The sequence below is a fragment of the Heteronotia binoei genome, chromosome 15, assembly GCF_032191835.1.
Source record: "Heteronotia binoei isolate CCM8104 ecotype False Entrance Well chromosome 15, APGP_CSIRO_Hbin_v1, whole genome shotgun sequence".
Taxonomy (NCBI): Eukaryota; Metazoa; Chordata; class Lepidosauria; order Squamata; family Gekkonidae; genus Heteronotia; species Heteronotia binoei.
This window is the reverse complement of record NC_083237.1, coordinates 60197737-60221860: the sequence shown is the minus strand read 5'-3', so window position 1 is coordinate 60221860 and position 24124 is coordinate 60197737. Positions and strand designations below refer to the sequence as shown.

The following is a 24124-nucleotide window of genomic DNA, read 5'->3' as shown; positions in this document are numbered from 1 at the left end:
TTCAGATGAGGATGGGGCCGGGTACGGCCTTTGCCCAGCGAGGCTTCTGACTACTGGAGATCTGATTGGCTGTGCAGATTTTCAAAAACGCTGCTTTGGCGGCAGCTGCCACTGCAACAAAAAGGTCACCACTGCGTTACTGCCGTTAAGCTGTGGCAACCATTTCATGGCTAGCTCCGCCCACTGCAGCAGCCATTTTGTTGCTGGGCCCCGTATCCTGTGTCAGAACTCCAAAAGTGCTCGCAGGTTCAAAAAGGTTAGGGACTCCTGCACTGGAGGCAGAGCTTTGCTGAGATAAAGCTTTTGGCTCAATGAGAAAGTGGGGTGCTCAAGCAGACTTCCTGCCAAAGGAGGAGCTGGCCAATAAACTATTTTCCCCAGGGCCATGGGATTCTTTGCACACAGTATGCAACTGAGACGCACGGGGTATAGTGGGAAATGAATGGGTACCAAGCTGGGGGAAGCTCTCTGCTGATCCCCCTGGATTGACAGCTGTTAGGTCACGGAGACAGATGGCCAGGTATGACATCCATATGCTAATCTCTGAACCCCGCCCCCCACAATGGGATGTTAACATATGCCTTGTTCATTTCAGTACAATGGCGTATGTGGTTCAAATGAACATAAGAGAAGCCATGTTGGATCAGGCCAATGGCCCATCCAGTCCAACACTCTGTGTCACATAAGAACATAAGAGAAGTCCTGTTGGATCAGGCCAATGGCCCATCCAGTCCAACACTCTGTGTCACATAAGAACATAAGAGAAGCCATGCTGGATCAGGCCAATGGCCCATCCAGTCCAACACTCTGTGTCACACAGTGGCCATCAGGAGGTCCATCAGTGGGGCCAGGACACTAGAAGTCCTCACATTGCGGCCTCCCCAAGCACCAAGAATACAGAGCATCTTTGCCCCAGAGAGTTTCAACAATACACTATGGCTAATAGCCACAGATGGACTTCTGCTCCATATGTTTATCCAGTCCCCTCTTGAAGCTGTCTGTGCTGTCAGCTGTCACCACCTCATGTGGCAGTGAATTCCATGTGTTAATCACTCTTTGGGTGAAAACTTACTCGGGATTTAGTCTCTTTTGTACCCCAAACACAAAGGAGAGCCATAAAACATACAAAGTGATTTAGTCTGAGCAACTCTGCAATGTGTTCATGGTGAAGGGCCTATTTATATGTACACCTACAACGGCAGTGCTGTTGCTGGATTCCAGGGATTGCGCTGGATCCCACCGGCTTTTCTCCTGGTAACAAAAGGGAGAAATGTGTGTCTTTTGACCACCAAAAAATGTTGAGCAGCAGATCGCTGAACCTTTGAAGACAAAAGCCAAGGGAGAAAGGGAGCTGTGGCAGGGAGGGGGATTGGGCAAGACAGCAAAAATGGTTGATGGATCCAACCCATTATTATTATGCTGACAGCAAAAGCCACAACAGATAGAATACCACTGAGAAACAATGAGTATACTTCAATCCTTAGATATGATTTATCCTATATGCAACTTTAAACCAGTGTATACAAATATCAATTTCCAATTTACTTCCCTCCAGAAAAAAAATTTACAAATTCTTAACAAACAACAATTAGTTCCAATACTTTCCAACAGAGGGATTTTCAGAAATCCTTCCTCCAATATACAAAGCTCATCATGCAGTCCATAGCTTCTTGTGAAATTCTTTCCAATGGAGGGACCTGGAAATCCTTACAGCCTTCGTAAGACGTCTCCTCTAGATTTCAAGGCGTTTCAATATTGGTTTTTTTCATTTCATCAGGCTGTTAAAATGGAACCCGATTTCAATAATTTCTTACACAGACTCAACAGTTCAAAGCTAAGGCAGAATCAGTATGGAAATGTCTTGAAAACTAGAGGAGTATTGGAACTAGTTGTTAATAATTTGTAAATTTTTTCTGGAGGGAAGTAAATTGGAAATTGATATTTGAATACACTAGTTTAAAGTTGTATATAGGACAAATCATATCTAAGGACTGAAGTATACTCATTGTTTCTCAGTGGTATTCTATCTGCATTGACTTTGCACTGAAACCCCTTCTCCTGTAGTATTTACGACAGGGAAAGCCACAGCTACAATGGTTTGCAGCAGTGCCATTCACAATACCCACATGAATGGAGGCTATGTAAAGAGGTGTGGCTTAAGAGCAGCCTTGCGACACTCCTTGTACTGTACAAGGAACTGAGATGTGAACTCCGGTTTCCTCCATCTGGGCCTGCCATTCTACAGTCCCTGGATCACAATCTACTGAACGGAACACAGAGGTCACTCAGTTCTGGGATGCTATTACGCCTAAATAAATTTGTGAGTTGATAAGCCACCCCTCTCTACGTAAACACGCTCCGAACGTCTGTTAGCTATGGAAATAAAATCTTTGTTATGGAAAACAAACATGGAAATCAGACCCGCTTACCTTAACGCGTTGTCTCCGACGCCTTGGCATCCGCGCAAGCTCAGCTTCCGCAAGAAGCCCCCACATCTTTTGGAAATATTCTCTACTACCCGGCCCTGCAATCAGATCAGAAGGAGAAAGCCACCGATATGATAATTCTAAAATAATTGGCGGAGCCCACACTAATTAGCAGGACTCAAAATCAGAGCCGGTTTGGTGTCGTGGTTAAGAGCGGCGGGCTCTAATCTGGAGAGCTGGGTTTGATTCCCCGCTCCTTCATGTGCAGTCAGCTGGGTGACCTTGGGTCAGTCCCAGTTCTTTCAGCGCTCTCTCAGCCCCACCTCCCTCACAGAGCGTCTGTTATGGGAAGAGGAAGGGAAAGGAGATTGTAAACCGCTCTGAGTCTCCTTCAGGTAGTGACAGGTGGGCTATAAAACTAAACTCTACAAGCAGCAAATCTTCCCCCCACCTCCCCTCCCCCCCAATCTCACTTCTTTAGTAAAAACATGAAGAGCCCATGCCTGCACACATGGACGAGCATGCACCCTTCCATACAGGGATGATTTAATGTAGTTTTAGCATCTGAAACGGCTGCCACAGCTGTGAAGGCTCCCTGGAGCTAGAAACTAAAAATTAATTATTCCTGTCTCTGGGGAAAAGTTGCAAAAGGTTACGTGGGTTATTATTAATCTTACACAGTGCCTTAATTACGGTTTAACAAGAGAAATGGCTTTTTTGCACATTGCTTAATTATACCTCTATGTCCCTCTGGAAATCAAACAGGTCAATGCGTTGCCAGTTGCTGCCATCCAGGGCGAGGACGTTCCATGCCTGTAGAGAAAGGCAGGGAAGAAAAGGGGAGTCAAATCGGGAGTTAAAATAAGGGGGAGGATGAAAGGCAAAAGGCATTTTGGGTCAAATTCAGATCCACGCTATTGGCCGCTAATGGGATGTTTGACACGTGTGCCAGCAATCGATGATTTTAGGTGGCAACCGGACTACAGCGAGATGGTTTAAATCAATTGTTGGCTTTGCTGCTGACCATCTCAGACTTCAGAGGAACACAAAGAAACGTCAAGACAACTTTTGTGCAGGCCTGCGCACGTGCCGTCAGAACTTCTGCGCTCCCCAAACAGGGAGAGAACTATGATTTACGTGCAGGTGCTTGGGCTATGCAACATTCTTTACACAGACCAACAGGAAATGTCTACGCATTTGCTTTAGGGTTGCTTTAGTTCAGGCAGCAGTGTTCTCTATGAGCCAGACGGCAGGTTTCCTTATGAAAGGAGCGCGAGGCAGGTTTCCTTATGAAAGTCAAGGGAAAGCACAAGAAGGGAAGGGGAAAAGAACCACAGCCCATCAAGTAAAGTATCTGTTTTCAACAATGACCAGTGCGATGTCTCCAGCAAACCTACAGACTGGTCCCTATTAATTCCAAGACTTATTTTCTTTGAATGCAGAGGTTTTGTTTGCTAAGACCCATCATCTGTCTAAACTAATGACCCCGGCCACATCATATGTCATCTTTTCCCCGTTTTGCATTTACTGTTCGTTTCATCAGATGACTCCAAGTATGAGAGAGCACAAAAATATCTATACCCCGCTTTTGACATCATTCAAAATTTTCTAGACCTCTCATCGTGCCCCATTTCATTTGCCCATCCCCCCCAATCCCCCCCCCAAAAAAATCTAAACACTTTAGCTTTAACTCAAATGATAGGTACTTTAAGTCTTTGAATGCTTTGGCATTTTTGTACCCTTTTCAGAAGAAGAAGACTGCAGATTTATACCCCACCCTTCTCTCTAAACCAGAGACTCAGAGTGGCTTACAATCTCCTATATCTTCTCCCCACCCACACCAGACACCCTGTGAGGTGGGTGGGGCTGAGAGGGCTCTCACAGCAGCTGCCCTTTCAAGGACAACTCCTGATAGTTATGGCTAACCCAAGGCCATTCCAGCAGTTGTAACTGGCCTTGGGTCAGCCACAGCTCTCATAGGAGTTGTCCTTGAAAAGGCAGCTGCTGTGAGAGCCCTCTCAGCCCCACGACACCACACAGCGTGTCTGTTGTGGGGGGAGAAGATATGGGAGATTGTAAGCCGCTCTGAGTCTCTGATTCAGAGAGAAGGGTGAGGTATAAATCAGCTCTATGGTAACTTTTTTTTTTTTAAACATGCGACAAATGTAAAGCTATGGGGCAGTTTCATATGGAATACCATCCAAAACTGCATAGGGTATTCCATAGGTGACTGCCTGTAACGTTTTAAAATAAAAAGTCATTACGCTACTGGTCTTTTTAATTTCCAATACCTTCCCTAACAATCCTTGCCCAATTTATGTGCCAGGGATCTGCCATAATACCAAGATCTCTTTCCTGGATGGTCTCAGAGAGCTCAGATTTTTTTTTTTTTAACCCTAACATGCAAAACACATAACCAGGTAACTCAACAGACAACATTCAGCATCTCAACTGAGGCAAGATGCCTCCCTGTTGGTCTTGACCGGGGGTGGGGGGGGGTGGGGAGCAGTCTTTGGGGGAAGGCAGTAAAGAGTTCACAGCCCAGCGACTGTGAACCTCTGCATGTCGGCAGCCAGGGGAGCAGGACTGGATGAACAAGGATGGGGGAAAGCAGAAAGGGTTAACCAGAGCCCAGAACTGGGTGGGATACCACCCCAGAGCACTGGTATATTAGAGGAGATGGAGGTGTCCCCAGATTAAATGCCTTTCATCGTTCTGTTTATGCTGCCCCGTGGATCCTTCTGGATGAGAAGTGGGGCAGAATGCATAATACATGACTGGTTCTCTGGGCATCTGGCAATGGTGCATTGGAGACATACAGTAAGTGTGACATCATACTTCACCAATACCCACCACACTCATCACAAATTACGACGACCCTGCTTCCTCCTCCTCCTTCTCCCTCATATTAAGCCATGACATATTTTTGTGACAGATACGCAGGCAAGCTGTGATCTCCATGAACATGCAAGAACACCCACTTAAATGCATCATCCTTTTGAGAAGTTTGAACTATAAGGGTATGCAGAGCTATTCTCCAATTACCCATCTTCAGTGTTGCAATTCCCTTTCTCACGAGTTCCACCAAAGCCAGGTATCTTTTGAGAAAGGATGCAGGTTGTTTCTCTTTGGGCAAGCATTTAATGACTGGAGTGAAGTGTGTGTTTGTGTGTGCGTGTGGACAATAAATAGAGACACCAGCATTTACCCTAGTGTCCAATGTTCCCTGTAAGCTGTGGAGTCTTGTGAGCAAAAAGTCTACTTTGTGAGCTACTGACATTAAAGTTGTGAGCTACTGCATGAATTAGTTTGCTCAGGGGCCATTTTTCCCGAGCTAAGACAAAGATGTGTGAGCCAGAGGCAAACCCCACCCCCCGTGAGCTAGCTCACACTAACTCAGCTCAGAGGGAACACTGCTAGTGTCATTCTCTAACAACGGAAGTTATAATTTGTCCTGAATCTTTAGGGATATGGAAATTTTTAGCAACACGGCTGATAGTACTATAGGCTGCACTGATCTTCTGCAAAAGTAAACGGTGCCTACTGGTTTCCTGAGGAATGATCTGCAATTAACCCAGTACCAGTAAACTTGAGCAAGTTTTGCTCCTATCTAAACAGAATTCTGAATTACAGCTTCATACTGATTTTCACAGATATCACTGGAAGCTACTGAGTCCTTCTGGAGGACTAGGAGGGAGTTTTGCAGTGAGCCAATGAACCTCCATGTGCTCTGCGTACGGAGAGACAGGCACATTAAGAACAAGCCCATCGTTTTGTGCAACCCAAGAGACATGCCCAGTGGCGTGTGCCATCTGCGTGTCTGCATGAGACAAATGCATATAAAATTCACTTCATATTGACATCTCCCTGGTTTTGAAACAAGCTGGCCAACTGGAAGTGTCCAAGAGACAAGCAGTTAAAACCTCACCAGTACTGGTAATGCAAGTATTCTTACCCTGGAGACCTGAGCACAACGGCATAGGGTGACCACATCCAGGAAGGAGAATATTCTGTTAACAAACAAACAGATACAAATAACTAAGTGCTCGAACTTTCACACCATTTACTCCCAAAGTTCTTTGCATCAGAGCTTGATTTAAACTGCAGCTCAAAAGAGCTTATTCTGGCAATCATTTTCCAGTGCTGGGACTCAACCCGGAAACATTCAGAGCGGACCACTTCACCAGCAGAAACAAAAAAAATGAACTGACCAGACAAATATTTAGAAGAACTGTGACAAATATTGATTACAGGGAAAAGCAAACCACATGTCTTCAGATATTAGTCATATTAACATATGATGAGCTATTGCAGAACCATCTTCCAACTGTTTCAATGTTCTTTTTGGAAACACTGCTATTTCTATTCTGTGGGGGGACGCACAAGGATAGAATCCACACATCCTACACAATCCCACCCCATGGAATGCTGTATAGCTTTCAGCTAGGCTTATGCAGATCTTTTTTTCAGATCTACAAACGCAGGGACCCCTCTTCTCCCAACTCCAGCACTTGATTTGTGCTTGTGTTAGGTGGAGAGCTTGCTACTGGGATAGAAGATGGGTGTATAACACAAGGTAAGCCCTGGATGCAGGTATATTATGTACCTAAAAAGAAGTACAAGAGAAAATAAACCAGCTCTTCATCAATATGGGTAATCAACACCTTCTCCTCACATATATCTGATGAACTGGCCTGCTGCTTACGGATTCTTGTGACAACAAACGTTAAATCAAGGTTACGCGCACTCCGTGCTAAAAATAAATTCTGTGTCAAGGTAATTTAAGCTTTGTGCCAAATCTAAACTATATAACCAGGACAGCAATGCAAAAATATATATATATGCTTATTTAACATAATTTATTCTACAGGGTTTTTAAAAACCATTCTGCATAATTTATTCCGGTTCTGCTAGCCTTGAAGAGCGCAAAGGAGCTGGGCACAGCACCGTAAGCAGGCAGTCAGCCACTGGAAATATTATTCAGCTCCTCTCTCTTTGGCTTCTGAGATTTCAGCAGGCGAGGGCCACAACTTTCAACTTTATCTTCATAGCCATGCAGGCTGGCATTCTTCTTCTTCTTCTTTTAAATGAAAGCACAAACACTCAGGAAACTGAGTTCTGCACTCTGCAGCTTTTCTGTGCTTATAGAGAAATGGAGGGCGCACATTCCTACCCTCCATTTCCTGCCATGAAATAGCTTGCTGTCTTGCCAGTAGAGAATACAACTGGTTTGCTGACTACTTTTACAATACAAAAAATCCCTTTTTTGGCTATAACAGTCACTGAAATTTTACCTTATATCTCCCCCCCTCCCCCGCACATATGCATGCAAAGGCTAAGAAACTGTGCAATATCACACCCACAAAAATGCAGTGACAAGTAAAGCAGACAGCAAGTGAAATTCAGGTGCAAATCTGAATGCATGTAATCATGGATGGGCACGACAGGATTAACTAGCATTGTCTCTCCCAAGAAGTCTTTTGGTTAAGGAACTCCGCAAACCTTCCAAGAATAGGCACCTTTCCGCAACTAAAAACAGCACTCAAAGCTTACTAAAAGCTCAGTGCGAATGCTCTCTTAGCCATGCCAGAGCAGCTTACAGACTGTCTGTAGCCCGACTAGACGAGGCAGCCACATGCCCCCGAGGAGCAGGGAGCTCGTGACGCAGAACTTCTCTTTGTCAGCCTGAACCAGAGGTTAGAAAGAGAGAGCAGCTCTAAGAATCTGGTCTATAAGCAGCCCCCACCAGTATCTGCCTCACTTGCAAATCCACAAGGTATTTATGTAAGTCCTTTTGTACAAGTGTTTGACTAGCGTCCATGCCTTGCCCTTCCAACACTCGTAATTCTTCCTATCATGTTTTTTTTTTTTGAGCAGGAATTCCTTTGCATATTAGGCCACACACCTACCTGATGTAGCCAATCCTCCTGAAGCTTACAGTAGGCCCTCTACTAAGAGCCCTGTAAGCTCTTGGAGGATTGGCTACATCAGGGGTGTGTGGCCTATTATGCAAAGGAACCCCTGCTAGAATTCTATCTCTGGACCCTGTACTAAGAGCCCTGTAAGCTCTTGGAGGATTGGCTGCAGCAGGGGGGTGTGGACTATTATGCAAAGGAACCCCTGCTAGAATTCTATCTCTGGACCCTGTACTAAGAGCCCTGTAAGTTCTTGGAGGATTGGCTACATCAGGGGTGTGTGGCCTAATACGCAAAGGAGTTCCTGCTACAAAAAAAAAGTTCCGCTTCCTATCATCAAAAGTTTGGTCAAGGGGAGGGTGTTGAGTAAGGGGGGAAAGAGCGAGAGTTCAGCAGCACCTTAAAAACTAACAAGCATTTTGGCAGGGCATGCGCTTTTGTGAGTCACTGCTCACTTCTCCAGTGATTTACGAAAGCTCTTCCTCTGCCACAAATCTTGTTAGTCTTTAAGATGCTATTGGACAGACTAATGTGGCTACCCATCTTGAGTAAGGGGGGGGAAACGGCATGAGGCACGCAATGCTATCTTCTAGTGCAGTGGCTCCCAACCGTTTTGGCAACTGAGACCGGTTTTGTGGAAGACAATTTTTCCACGGACCGGTGGGGGAGGCACTGCTGGGGTTTTTGCCACCCCAGGCAGCCCCCCTTGTCCATGCCCCATCCCTACCCCCCTTGGGGGGGGCTTTAAATGGGAGGGGAAGTCAGGGGCTGTTTCTGCTGCTTCCCTGCTAGGTGGTCAGATGGCAGAAGGCCGATCTGCCTCCCCCTCCCATTTAAAACAGTGCTGCTCCTTCTGCCGGCCTGGGACCCGGGCGGACGAAAGAGGCGGTGAAGGCGCTTCGGTTGAAGGCTGCACTGCCTCTTTCATCTGCCTGGGTCCCAGGTGGGCAGAAGGGGCAGCAGAGCTGCTCTGCCTCACTCCATGGCCCTGTTGCTAGCTGGATCGGTCTGCGGCCTGGTGGTTGGGGATCCCCTGTTCTAGCGGACCAGATTCTCAAATGAAATTTATGCAAAGTGGAAATTACGCAAAACTCCCAAAGCCTTAGACAGGAACACCTGAAGCAACGAGACGCGAGTCAGATCAGTTTTACTGCGTTTTGCACACTTAGGATTTGGGACGTCCACACGAGGGAGCAGATCCTTCCTCACGCCCCATCGTGACCTCCTAAGAAGAGCCAAGAGAACCCTCTTCAGATAACTGCCAGAGCTGGTGCAGAAGAGGCAAGCACGGACACACACGCTACAAATAATACAATTTGACGGCCATGACATTCCCTGAAAGAAACCTGGGAATTGCAGTTTGATTAGATGCAGAGAATTCTGTTACACATTACTCTGCCCTGCTGTGAAGGACACGTCATAGAATGCTAGAGTTGGAAGGGGCCATACAGACCATTTAATCCAACCGCCCTACTCCACGCAGGATCAGCCGAAAGCATCTCCGACAAGTAATCATCCAGCCGTGTTTTGAAGACTGCCAATGAAGGGGAGCTCACTGCCTTCCTAAGCAGCTGGTTCCACCTCTGAACTACTCTGTAGTCCTCCATGGCAACGCCTCAAATGCAGACCCACTTGCCCTGGAGAGATGCTGAAGTACAATCTTACTCACTTCTCCAGTGATTCACGGAAGGTCATCCTCTGCCACAAATTTTGATAGTGGAGCTGAGCGGTAAAGCTGCAGTACTGCAGTCAGAGCCCTCTGCTCATGACCTGAGTTCGATCCCAGGGGAGGCTGGTTCAGGTAGCCAGCTCTAGGTTGACTCAGCCTTCCATTCTTCCGAGGTTGGTAAAATGAGTACCCAGTTTGCTTGGGGGGGGGGGGAGTGCAGATGACTGGGGAAGGCAATGGCAAACCACCCTGTAAAAAGTCTGCCATGAAAATGTTGTGAAAGCAACGTCACCTCAGTCAAAAATGACTGGTGTTTGCACAGGGGACTACCTTTACCTTTTTAAGACACTATTGGACTTTTGCTCTTTTCTACTGCTACAGACAGACGAATGCGGCTACCCATCTTGAGTAAGATCTGTTATGAGATGGGAAGATAGCTGTGGCCTTAATGTGTTTTGGTATTAATTTTTGTTTTAAAGATACGTGGTTAACATTAATATTATAATCAAAGGCTGGAAACGTCATGAACAAACTGTTAAAATAGTCTTGAATCCTCTTAGCCCTGAGAAGGGAGAAGACAGGATTAAAAGTCCAAGGTTGCAATCATGGAAGTCATAACAACAAAATTCATAGCTTCCCATCTCCCATTAAAGCTGGGGTGTCAAACTCATGTGTTATGAGGGCCAGATCTGACATAAATGAGACCTTGTTGGGCCGGGCCATGGCGGGTTGGGCTGAGTCATGTTGGGCCAGGCTGTATGTATACCTATTTAAGATTAGGTAGCAGAGATATAAACTTTATAAAGGACACAGACAAACACAATTAAAGGCGTTTTTAAAAACCCTTAAAATAAAACATGCTTAAAACATTAGCACTCGTTGGCCTTAAAGGTGCTTTCTTTGTATCTCTCCCATGGGATCCAGCAAACTGAGTAAAGGAAGCTCTAGCTCCTTCCTTCCTTCCCCAGGAGGCCAGGAAGGCGAGGAGCCTCAGTCAATAGAAGAAAGAGAGACTTGGCTCAGTAGCTCTCTGTGCAACTGAGAGAGCCTGGAAAAGCAAGTTCTCCCCCCCCCCTTCCTCTCCAAGGGAGAAGTCTCAGCCAATGGAGAAAACAGAGATTTTGCTCTGTAGCTTCTGTGTGACTGAACAAGCCTTGCAAAGCAAGCTGTTATGCAGAAGAAAGCAAGAGAAAGGGAGAAGGAAGCAGATGACAGCCAGTTGCTCGGGGGGGGGGGCCTAATAGGAGCCCTCTGGGGGCCTGATTTGGCCCCTGAGCCGCATGTTTGACACCCCTGCTTTAAAGCATTGTTCATCTACAAAAATACAGCTGAGAGCTACTGTGAAAGGAACAAGCAATTCACCACACCTATACTGTACTGAGAGACACATGGAAATTGTAAGAGAAAGTCCACTTCTAACTGTGTGTGTGTTTCATGCATGCATGATCTCAAATCAGTTACACCAGTGTTTCCCAAAGTGGGCGATAGTGCCCCTTGGGGAGCGCTGGAACGATCCAGGAGGGTGGTAGTAGCCTTGGGTGCAATTGGGGGGGCAGTGAATAAAAATAAGGGGGTGGTGGAAGCATAAAGGGAGAAAGGAGAGGAGAGGAGAGGAGAGGAGAGGAGAGGAGAGGAGAGGAGAGGAGAGGAGAGGAGAGGAGAGGAGAGGAGAGGAGAGGAGAGGAGAGGAGACAAACATCACATTTCTGGGTCCAGAATTTCTAATTTAGAGAAAAAATCCAATTAACAAAAACAGAGGGTTCCTTTTTGTCTGCTACTTAGTGCAAATTCACCCAATTAGACTAGTAATGAGGACCAGAACTCCGTCCAATTAAAATATAAGAAGGATGCAGTATATTTACAAGACAGATTAAAAAAATAGAAGTGTACAGACAACAAGAAACACAGAAACAAAAAACCTTACTAGTATATCCTAGCCAATACTTGTTACAGCTAGCAGCTTCTCAAGGTTGCTTGCAGTTTCTCTCTCAGCAACACAGTTTAAATCAGGACAATGGAAGTACTGAGGCAGTTGCACAAACCTCTCTGAAGAGTTCCAACCTGTGGCTTTCTCCTCACAGAGTTTTCTGCAGTGTCAAACTTCTTACAGTCCTCTGGTTACCAGCTGATTGCTTCTGTTGATTTCAGCCAACTGCAGTGCCCCAGACACAGTGTCTTCTGCAGGGCCAGCGCATGGGAGTAGGAAGGGTAGGCACCCACCTAGGGTGCCACCCTGCCAGGGAGCGCTGCTGGGCACCCCCTTACTCCCCCTTCCCATGTGGCGCAATTGTGCCAGCCAGCAGGCAAGCCGAGAGCCCTGGGCAGTTTTCTTCGCAGGGCAAACATTGCCTTTTCTTCGCAGGGCAAACGTTGCCTGTAATTGTCGAAGGTTTCCAGTAAAGCCTCCGAAGAGCGCCCCATTTTACTGCTGCCTGTTGCTTTTGGGTTAAAAGTGACTGGGTGGCAGCACCTTCCCATTGCACTAGTTGGAGCTGACGAGGAAAATGGGAAAGTGCCGCCCATCCAGCTGCTTTCAATCTGAGCATTCTTTGGAGGCTTCCTTTGAAGGCTCCAACAAGCACAAAGTTTGCCCTGTGAAGAAAAGTGGCATTGCGGCAGCACTTGTGTGCACCGCCCGGGGCTCTGGGTTTGCCTGCCGGCTGGCGTGATCACATCATCACTGGCATGAGAACATCCCCCCCCCCTTAGGAGTACATGGGGGGGAGCACGTGCGGTTCTGCCTAGGGCGGTAGATCCCCTAGCGCCAGCGCTGGTCTTCTGTTCTTCTTGAGTTTTGATATTTTACTAATCCACTTATATCCCTGACTGGCTGTCAGAAGTGCTAGAATTGTGCAACCAATCGTTGGTACAAAACAACCAATTTAGCTGGACCCATCTAGATCTTCTCCTGTCAAGCTAGATGGCCTCCTGTCAGTTAGAATAGAAATTTCAAAAATTCTCAGTGAATGCGAATGTTACTATAGGGGATTTTATAAAATAATTTTAGATAGAGGTTTACAAGATAATGCATGGGATGGAGAAAGTAGAGAGAGAAGTACTTTTCTCCCTTTCTCACAATACAAGAACTCGTGGGCATTCGATGAAATTGCTGAGCAGTCGGGTTAGAACGGATAAAAGGAGGTACTTCTTCACCCAAAGGGTGATTGACATGTGGAATTCACTGCCACAGGAGGTGGTGGCGGCCGCAAGCATAGCCAGCTTCAAGAGGGGGTTAGATAAAAATATGGAGCAGAGGTCCATCAGTGGCTATCAGCCACAGTGTGTATATGTGTGTCTGTGTATGTATGTGTGTGTGTGTATGTGTGTATATATATATATATATATATATATATATATAATTTTTTTGGCCACTGTGTGACACAGAGTGTTGGACTGGATGGGCCATTGGCCTGATCCTACATGGCTTCTTTTATGTTCTTATGTGACTCAGAGTGTTGGACTGGATGGGCCATTGGCCTGATCCAACATGGCTTCTCTTATGTTCTTATGTGACTCAGAGTGTTGGACTGGATGGGCCATTGGCCTGATCCAACATGGCTCCTCTTATGTTCTTATGCGACACAGAGTGTTGGACTGGATGGGCCATTGGCCTGATCCAACATGGCTTCTCTTATGTTCTTATGTGACTCAGAGTGTTGGACTGGATGGGCCATTGGCCTGATCCAACATGGCTTCTCTTATGTTCTTATGTGACTCAGAGTGTTGGACTGGATGGGCCATTGGCCTGATCCAACATGGCTTCTCTTATGTTCTTATGTGACACAGAGTGTTGGACTGGAGGGGCCATTGGCCTGATCCAACATGGCTTCTCTTATGTTCTTATGTGACTCAGAGTGTTGGACTGGATGGGCCATTGGCCTGATCTAACATGGCTTCTCTTATGTTCCTAGAATTTCACACTTCAAAGTGTCTTCTTTACAACACCTTTGTTTACTCTGTGTGCAAATACGTCACTGCATCTTTTAGACCACTTCTTGAAGGCAGATTTCCAGGGGGCTGCTGAGTAATTTTTTTTTTTTCTGAAAAGGGGGCGTTAGGCCAAATAAGTTTGGGAATCTCTGAGTTACACAAAGGCTTGTTAGTGATTTGCCCATCTCTGCTTTTAAGACTAATACAATTTCAATCCCTTGCATGCTTAATTAACCTCCTGACCTCTGTGGCTTAACAACTCTGCTTAATAGTTCGTTTTCAGAATGGGTGGACCACACTACAGCCATGGCAACAGAATGGTTGAACAGTCTGTCTTAATTTCACAGTGGCCCTAATCTAGAGAACTGAAGGAGCCACAGGTCACGATGCTCATGCTTCTAAGCCTGCTGGTAAACAGAGCACACATTTAGGGTACTGAGAGACTTCTGAGGGTAGCATTTGAAGAGTTAATCTTTCAGAAGAAGAAGAAGAAGATATTGGATTTATATCCCGCCCTCCACTCCAAAGAGTCTCAGAGCGGCTCACAATCTCCTCTACCTTCCTCCCCCACAACAGACACCCTGTGAGGTAGATGAAGATATTGGATTTATATCCCGCCCTCCACTCCGAAGAGCCTCAGAGCGGCTCACAATCTCCTTTACCTTCCTCCCCCACAACAGACACCCTGTGAGGTAGATGAAGATATTGGATTTATATCCCGCCCTCCACTCCGAAGAGTCTCAGAGCGGCTCACAATCTCCTTTCCCTCCCTCCCCCACAACAGAAACCCTGTGAGGTAGATGAAGATATTGGATTTCTATCCCGCCCTCCACTCCGAAGAGTCTCAGAGCGGCTCACAAGCTCCTTTACCTTCCTCCCCCACAACAGACACCCTGTGAGGTAGATGAAGATATTGGATTTCTATCCCGCCCTCCACTCCGAAGAGTCTCAGAGCGGCTCACAAGCTCCTTTACCTTCCTCCCCCACAACAGACACCCTGTGAGGTAGATGAAGATATTGGATTTATATCCCGCCCTCCACTCCGAAGAGTCTCAGAGCGGCTCACAATCTCCTTTACCTTCCTCCCCCACAACAGACACCCTGTGAGGTGGGTGGGGCTGGAGAGGGCTCTCACAGCAGCTGCCCTTTCAAGGACAACCTCTGCGAGGGCTATGGCTGACCCAAGGCCATCCCAGGAGGTGCAAGTGGAGGAGTGGGGAATCAAACCCGGTTCTCCCAGATAAGAGTCCGCATACTTAACCACTACACCAAACTGGCTCTCAGGAGGACTACTTACAAAAGGCTATTCCTGCCCTGAACACAGAATATGTTTGTGGGACCTGGTAAGTGGATCAGTATAAGACAAGTGCTGAATCCAATATTTATTGTCAATTTCTTGAAAGATTTTTTTAAAAAATACATCTAGGTGACCTGTAACTATCTGACAGAGTGACTGGAGTTCTATGCATTAGATTATCAATTGATCTGATTATCAATTGATAGCGATGGGTATAGACCCAAACCCGAGCCAAAGTTCAGTCCAAGTTCAACTGAGTTCAGCCTTCCCTGAACACTCACAGAGCTTCTGCTCTGTTTGGGTGTCCCCCCAAAAAAGTGTGGATGACAATCCAGACATGCCTGCATCATCCAGAAGTGATGTGAGCACGTTGCCACATCACTTCTAGGTAACCCGGACACGTCAGAGTGTTGTCTGACACCACCAGGGAAATGGCATACATGTGTTGAAGGGCCGGTGCACTTGTTTCACTTCCGGATGGCGCAGGCGCAATGCGGGCGGTGCCTGATGCTGCCCAAAAGTGATGTGCGTGCATCACCAAGGGGACCCCAAACTGATTCAGTTCAGGCAGGCTTTGCGGGGGGGGGGGGGGAGGTTTGGGGTCACCCAGTTTGCAAGCCCCAAACTGAACTGGGCTTTCCTGGTCTGTGGCCATCCCTATCAATTAATATATGCTGTCAATTTGGAAGGAAAGAATAGGTTGTTACAGATGTGAGAACTTTCCTTTAAAAAACCATTGTTATCAATATTTTCTTTTCCTCACATTTAGGAACACAGAATATTTTCCATTAAACACTGACGCCTACTGTGGAACATGCAACCATAGAAGGCATGTAGATACTGTTTTCAAGCGTAGCACGCTCCGCTGCTGCAATTTTAGGCTCAATTTATACATAATCTCCAACAATATCTTGCTACCACAATTACTCATCTAGGCATTAGCTATATTCTGAAGGCATGTGATAGCTGGCCTGCAAGAACACTGGGTCAGAAGTCAGCTAGATAAATCTAGACACTCAAAAGACAAACCCTGCCAATTTTATTTGTGCTCCCATAATACAGAAATTATACACATATATGTATGTCCCCACTTTCCTGAGCAATGACAAGTTCCCAAGAGACCAGACTATCAAGTTCAGTGCACTTCAGATGAGAGTAAACCTGGAGATTGCATGGCATTTTTATAATCTTTTACAAATATACAAATAAAGCTTAAATGGAGGCAAAGAGTCACACAAGCAAGGTTGAGGGGAAAAGTTTGTTTTTTAAATCAGATTTTTAAAAAGTAAATTGTGTTTTGTTAAAAAAATAACACCACCCAAAAACAACTCTGTATATTATTTTAACAAGGTCTGCTCAAAGATATTCATTATGGAGTGAGGATTGCAACCTATAATCAGGGGTGGAATTCTAGCAGGAGCTCCTTTGCATATTAGATCACACACCCCTGATGTAGCCAATCCTCCAAGAGTTTACAAAAAAGAGCCTTGTAAACTCCAAGAGGATTGGCTACTTTAGGGGTGTGTGGCTTAATATGCAAAGGAGTTCCTGCTAGAATTCCACCCCTGTCTATAATTATATATTGAAAAACCACTTGTTAATATTTCCAATTAGTGTCCTTAAACTGTTGCCTACAATATGAACCTCTAGCAATAATCTCTCCATAATAAATTTCAGCGCTAAGAGGGGAACCACTAAAGAAATGTATGCTTGCCAATGAGGCTGTGAAGAAAGTCAAACCAGTGAACTTGGGAAACTGATCACTTAAATACTTGGATTACTCAGAGACTACTGAATAATCCAGGATTTAGCAGTTTCTTCTGCTGGCATAGAATGACTTTCATTCATTTGGACTAATTCACTCAAAACGGAGAAACTGCTTAGGAGCTGAAAAAGCAGGAATGCTTATTTTCAAGACAATGAAGACAAAAGAAGAGCCCTGACAGAGTTAGCTGCATAACCGGGTATTTTAAACTACTCATGTTGACCTGGTTGAGATAATTGCGTAAAAGCCTGTTTGGTGATAGTTATTGTCCTCCTAACATAGTGCAGCAAAAATAGTCCCTAAATGTTGTCCATAATTAACCAGTTGAATTACAGAGAGTTCATTTCCCAGTGACTACACACAGTGACTTCCCAGTTATACCGTCATCACCTGTGACTCCTCGAGCGCTTTCATCGGCGCTGCCTTCGCACCATCCTCAACATCCACTGGAGTGACTTTGTGACCAACACTGAAGTCCTCAAGCGGGCGGAGGTTACCAGCATCGAGGCACTGCTGCTGAAGACGCAGCTGCGCTGGGCAGGGCATATTTCTAGGATGGAAAACCACCGCCTTCCCAAGATTGCCCTGTATGGCGAACTCTCCACCGGCCATCGAAATAGAGGGGCACCAAAGAAGAGGTACAAGGACTCGTTGAAGAAATCCCTTGGCACCTGTCGCATCAACTATCACCAGTGGTCTGACCTAGCCTCAGATCGCAAAGCATGGAGGCACACCATCCACCAGGCTGTCTCTTCTTTTGAGAACGCACGCATAGCTGGTCTTGAGGACAAAAGGAGATTGAGGAAGAATCGCACTGCTACAGCACCAACCCCAAATCAGACTTTTCCCTGCAGCCACTGTGGCCGGACCTGCCTGTCCCGCATTGGTCTTGTCAGCCACCAGCGAGCCTGCAGCAGACGTGGACTATTGCACCCTTCTTAAATCTTCGTTCGCGAAGCCAAGCCGAGAGATTTGATTATCTGATGTTGCTGCAAAACTAATCTGAAATCTCCCCACCCCACCACCACACACATAAAAAAACACTGCTTTAGATATATATATATATTGTGTAGCTTCTAGAATGAAGCCTACGGTTGCCTGAATGAAGAATATAAATTAAACATGTACGGCAACTTGGGGGTAATTAAACTTAGTCTTCCTCACTGGGGATTTAAATTGTGGTTTTAATCTTATTCGAGTAAAATCAACACTACCTACAAGGGAGCAGACCTGTTATTTAACTTTAGTTCACCAGAGAGAAATCCTGTACCCCAAAGTGCTTTGCCCCTTTTGCAAAATCAGAGCTTTCCGTGGCTTTTTTTTTTTTTTGAGCAGGGACGCAGTTCTGGCTGGCTTGCCACCAGGGGGTGTGGCCTAATGAGCAAACCCCTGCTAGGCTTTTTCTACAAAAAAGCCCTGTGTGGCACAATGATGATGTCACAGGATGAGTTCCTGCTGAACTTTTCCAACAAAAAAAGCCCTGGCGCTTTCTATTTAGAAGCCATCTGCTAGCTGCAGGTTCATGAAACATGAGCCAAGCATTTTGGAATATTAGCCTAACATACAAATAGCCAAATACCAAACATAACTAGGGGTGTGCAAACAAAATCTTTTTTTTTTAACCGATTCAGATCTATTGGACTCCCAAAGTATTGGTATTCCCAAATTATCTTCCCAGCTGTAGGATAGAAATCCCAAATCAGTCCCAAATCCCAAATCAGATAAGCAAGGATACCTGAAAGAAACATGTGCTGGTATCTTTGTTACAGCAGCTACTGGCAGGAAATATGCTTTGTATTCATCAGATATGATAATTTCAGAAAAGAAATGACAGAAAAAAATATCCCAAATCACAAATAGCAAGTAAAAGAAAGTCTCAAATGCTGTATTGTTAAACAACACAATTTCCTATATCACATCCCCTTTAGTCAACTCTTTCCTAAACTGAAAAGTTCAAGGGAAGTTTCTCCTAGGGAAAGTACTCCAACCCCCTAATCATTTTGGTTGCCCTCCTCTGTACTTTTTTCAGCTCTATGATGCCCTTATGGAGATGTGGCCAGAACTGTAGCCAGTATTCAAAATGAGGCCACACCATAAATCTATACTGGGGGTTTATAATATCAGTCATTTCATTTTCAATCCTTTTCCTGATGGAGAGTATGCCTTTTTCACTGCTACAACACACTGCGTTGACACTTTCATTAAACTATCTGCTATGACCAATACTCCCCCATCTAAGCTGTGGAGTCTTGTGAGCAAAAAATTCTACTTCATGAGCTACTGGCATTAAAGTTGTGAGCTGCTGAATAAATTAGTGTGCTCTGAGGCCATCTGTCCTGAGCGAAGACAAAAATGTGTGAGTCAAAGGCTAAAAAACTGTGAGCTAGCTCACACTAACTCAGCTTAGAGGAAACACTTGACGATGACTCCGTGATCTTTTTCCTTCACAGTCTCAGCAAGTTCAGACCCCATTAGCCTATACTTCAAGTTGGAGATTTTCTTTTTTTGCCCCAATGTGTATCATCTTACATCTACCAACAATGAACTTCATTTGCCACGCTGCTACTCACTCGCCCAATCTGTGAAGATTCTTCTGGGGCTCTTCACACTCATTCTTGGTTTTCACCATCCAGAATAATTTCGCATCATCTCCAAACTTGGCCACTACACTACTCACCCCGAGTTCCCGCTCACTTATGAACAAGTTAAATAGTACCACCTCCAACATCAACCCTTGTGGAACTCTATTGCTTACTTCTCGCCATTGTGAGAACTGTCCATTTATTCCTACTCTTTGCTTCCTGCCATTTAACCAATTTTTAATCTATAAGAGAATGCATGTCTTATTACAGGGGTGGACAAACTAGCGTAACATAAGAGCCACAGAGAATAAACATCAGACGTTTGAGAGCTGTAAGACAGGAAGGAAGGCATATGGATGGGGAGGGAGGGGGAGAAGTAGAAAGAAAGCAACTTTAACTTTGAATGCCTTCTCCAAGCCAGCTGATGGGATAGTGGGGGCTTTGAGAGCCGCACAATGTGTGAAAGATTCACATGTGGCTTCAAGCCACAGTTTGGCCACCCCGTCTTATTCCCCATGACTTCTAAGTTTACTCAGGAGCCTTTGGTGAGTCTTTGTCAAAAGCCTTTTGGAAGTCCAAGCATACAATGTCTACATGTTTGTTCACTTTCTCAACGAACTACAAAGGCTGGTATTCTCTCCTTCATCAGTGTAGCCCCCACCTATTTACATGGCTGTGGGGAATAATTTTCCATGGGTCAAAGGAACTGCTGCGGGGGGTGGGGGTGGGAAGAGACAGTAATATCCATCTGCATCAGTCAGTGCCTCTTGCTGATGGATTTCTGGATCCCAACCAACGTTTCCAGAGATCGTTGAGGTCTCCGCCTGACAGATTTAATGGATCTTCATAAACTTTGCTAATCCTGAGCAAAAATTCCAACTTGTCTTGGCACAGACTGTCACTTTGAAAAATTTAGTGGGCAGCTTTGCATATAGAGCTATTGTGTTGAGAGTGCGCTTTGTCCAAACAACAAAAACTGCTGAATCATCTGGATTCTGTGGGGGGGGGGGGAGGAAGGAAGGTGCTGATGGATGCTGATCTCTGCCACGTTTCCCTCTACCAGCAGTCCCCTTCTACCTCAAGGAAAGTTGATTTCTGGGTCCCAATCAAATCAACACCTTTGCTGGTTGGGGAAGCATCACTGAGGAGGGAGAGGGAGGTCAAAGTGCACGTTTCCCACTGAATTTGGTCCCTTCCCCTGCTTCTCTCAATTGACAGTCACACGGCAGATAACAACAGACTTTCTATTGGTTTTTTATCTCACTACATATACTAAACTCACTTTCACCAGATGTAACCATATAGCCACAGTATTCCAATGTGTTTCTCTTTTAGAATAGTGCATCATTATAATGTTCTTTGCACTGACATACTCAAATAGAGGTAAGGGCTGTTTATCTCATTACATATACTAACCCATCTTCCACTATGTTTTAATGCATTCTTTTTTCTAATGGCAAACTAGAATTACGTTTATATGTGTGCTACATGTTTAAATCTAACCTCTAAATAACCCACGCCTTCATTTTTACCTGGAGAATGAAAAACAAAAACATTACAACAGATTCTCTTTTACCGCACTTCACTTCAGGATAACTAATGGTTTTAGAACGCGGACATCAATCTGCTTTTGTATCACCTTTTGCTGTTGTTTCAGCCCAGTTAACACTAGCTAACAAACACCAGACCCCAACTTGTGATTCTTTTAATCTGCTAAAAAAACCAAACACCATTTCCATGACTCTGCATACTAACCCACAGTCCACTTTCTCTATATTTAGGACTGCTTCCCATTCCTTACAATTGTCTGATGAAGTGTGCTTAGAGCACATGAAAGCTTACGTTCCGAATAAAACTTGGTTGGTCTTAAAGGCGCTACCGGAATCCTGCTTTGTTCTACAGCTTCAGACCAACACATCTGCCCACCTGGTTCTTTCTATTTTACTCTTCGTGATTCTAAAGATGGACAGATTGGCAATTGTAATGTTCTGTCCTTATATAACACCTTTCAAGAAGACAGAGAGATCAACTGCCTTAACTAAGGATTGCTACTCAGATCACAACTTCAGATCCCAATCTGTGTCTGTTTAGATATTTGGATCCAATGATGAACAACTGCTGAGGAAAACAAACCATGTTCAAGTGTTATGCCTGTAGATGGCCCAGCTTTTTGGTGCGCTGCGCTCTTTCAGCTGGCACCAGCTTTTTTGACATTTGATTCTTATTGCTGCAGCCTTGTGGTTTATACAACTCAGTGTTTCATTCCATGTCTTTCTGGAACCGGATCCCCATTCTAAGCCATCTGGTCACCCTCTCTTCTTTTCATCTCGTCTTCAAATATAGTTCTTCAAAGCCTTCCTTGAGCCGACGGTCTGGAAGTGGAGACTAAATTCCTCAGTCCTCCATCCCACCACTAGACTAGAAAGAAGTACTTTTCTCCCTTTCTCACAATACAAGAACTCGTGGGCATTCGATGAAATTGCTGAGCAGACAGGTTAAAACGGATAAAAGGAAGTACTTCTTCACCCAAAGGGTGATTAACATGTGGAATTCACTGCCACAGGAGGTGGTGGCGGCCACAAGTATAGCCACCTTCAAGAGGGGTTTAGATAAAAATATGGAGCACAGGTCCATCAGTGGCTATTAGCCACAGTGTATGTGTGTATATAAAATTTTTTGCCACTGTGTGACACAGTGTTGGACTTGATGGGCCGTTGGCCTGATCCAACATGGCTTCTCTTATGTTCTTATGTTCTTAAATCTTTACTTGCCCTCCTCTCTCCTGCTGCATTTGTCATATCCCTTTGGCCTACATCTCGCTGAAATGGTAAAACCCTGGAATCCCAGATATATCATTTCAGACTGCAGTCATGGGGGCACATTTGACTGTGGAAATAAAAACCCCAGATTATAAAGAAACTAACAAGTGAAAGAAAAGGACAGACTAGAACTTTTCTCTCAGATTTCTTCTGTATATATCAAGGGAATTCTTTCTATCATGTCACTTTGGGGTCAGGAAGCAATTTTATCCAGGGCAGTTTGGCCAGGGATCCTGGAGGAGTCTTTTGCCATCTTCTGGGCATGGAGCAGGGATCACTGGGTGTGTGTGTGGTGCAGGTAGGTGTGAATTTCCTGCATTGTGCAGGGAGTTGGGTTGGATGACCTTGGAGGTCCCTTCCAACTTCTATGTGAGCCCTCAGTGGTATAGCTCAAACAATGCTTTGGCACCTCAGAAAGAACTAGGTCTCTCACTCAGACAACAAGTACAGTGCTGTAACTGCTACGTCTAAACTGGGACGTAGAACCTAGCACGTATCCCGGTGCAAAATAAAATGCTAAGTCACAGGCTTATCTGTATGACTATCACAGAATGAAATCAGCTTGGGAAGCGCAATAATTCTTCCCAAGCAAGCAGCCTCCCTGGTGTACCACTCAAGCTGTCACATTACTCAAAGATATGTAAAGAAGCGGAGGAGGTTTTTGTCCTGCACTTTCCTCTGCCCTAAAAAGTCTCAAAGGAATTCACGATCTCCTTCCTTCCTCTCCCCACAACAAGCACCTTGTGAGGGAAGTGGGGCTGAGAGCTTTGAGAGGATGCCTGGCCCAAGGTCACCCAGCTGGCTGCATGCTGAGGAGGAGTGGGGACTCAAACCCGGATCTCTAGATTACAGTCTGCTGCTCTTAACCGTTATATCAAGCTGGTCGAAAATTTCTTGTGGGGTTCTGGACTGGTGAGACCACACAAACAGTAGCTTACCAAACAGCAGATGTGATAGATGCTTAAACCAAGCCGAAATTAGACCTGAATACAAAATTCTGCGTGCATCCCTGCATAGAACAGTGCTGGCTGGCATGGTAACTCCTGTCCTTCTAAGTTCTCCCCTTTGCCTTCTTCTGGGGTTTCCAGGACATGATAAAGTGGCTACAGAAGGGACAAACAAGCCTTCAGTGTCAGGCGTGACACAGGAATCCCACTGCAAAGTATTCTCAATTAGAAGCCACCCGTCGTCCACGCTACCACGACTGAATAGGAGAAAAATAATGCCTTTCACTCAACACCCGCGTACATGAGACGTCAAGACCTTCCTTGGAACGAGGGAACAAGAACTTAACACAGCAGCACTGTGTGAAAACACACCGACCTTTGTCTCGCGGAAACTGATGCCCATTTACGAGACAGTCCTCTTGATAAGGCTCTCTTTCAAAGGCTGCCCTGCCAATCTGCATTAATGAATTCTCACAAGCGCGCACAACATAAAGTTTCCATTTCTCAGAACTATTACTTGCAAACTTTCAAATTGTTATAAGCTTGCTTTTTATCTGTTCTCAAAAGCAGAGTCCGGCAAAGCCTAAAATGTGCAACTCGGTTTTGTAAGGAGAAATTCCAGAAGGGAAAAGATGTCGGTCTCCTGCTGCACGGGGGCTTAAAGAAGTAAAGACGCCTGCAGGACTAACCGATTTACGGTGGCATAAGATTTTGCAAGCCCTATTCTGCTTCCTGACTTCTCCTTCAAATATAAACAGGCCTTGGGGATAGCGT

At 45.3% G+C, this 24124-nt stretch overlaps 1 protein-coding gene across 2 annotated transcripts in view; it reads right to left on the bottom strand.

Annotated features, from left to right (window-relative positions):
• The window catches only part of FBXL20 (F-box and leucine rich repeat protein 20), a 134152-nt gene that overhangs the window by 34528 nt on the left and 75500 nt on the right, over positions 1-24124 (bottom strand). For both annotated transcript variants that reach the window (XM_060256055.1, XM_060256054.1), the window contains exons 3-5: positions 6382-6436; positions 3165-3239; positions 2430-2524 (exon numbers count right to left, since the gene is read on the bottom strand). In XM_060256055.1, the coding sequence (XP_060112038.1) occupies positions 2430-2524; positions 3165-3239; positions 6382-6436 (225 nt within the window). The remainder of the gene's footprint in view (positions 1-2429; positions 2525-3164; positions 3240-6381; positions 6437-24124) is intronic.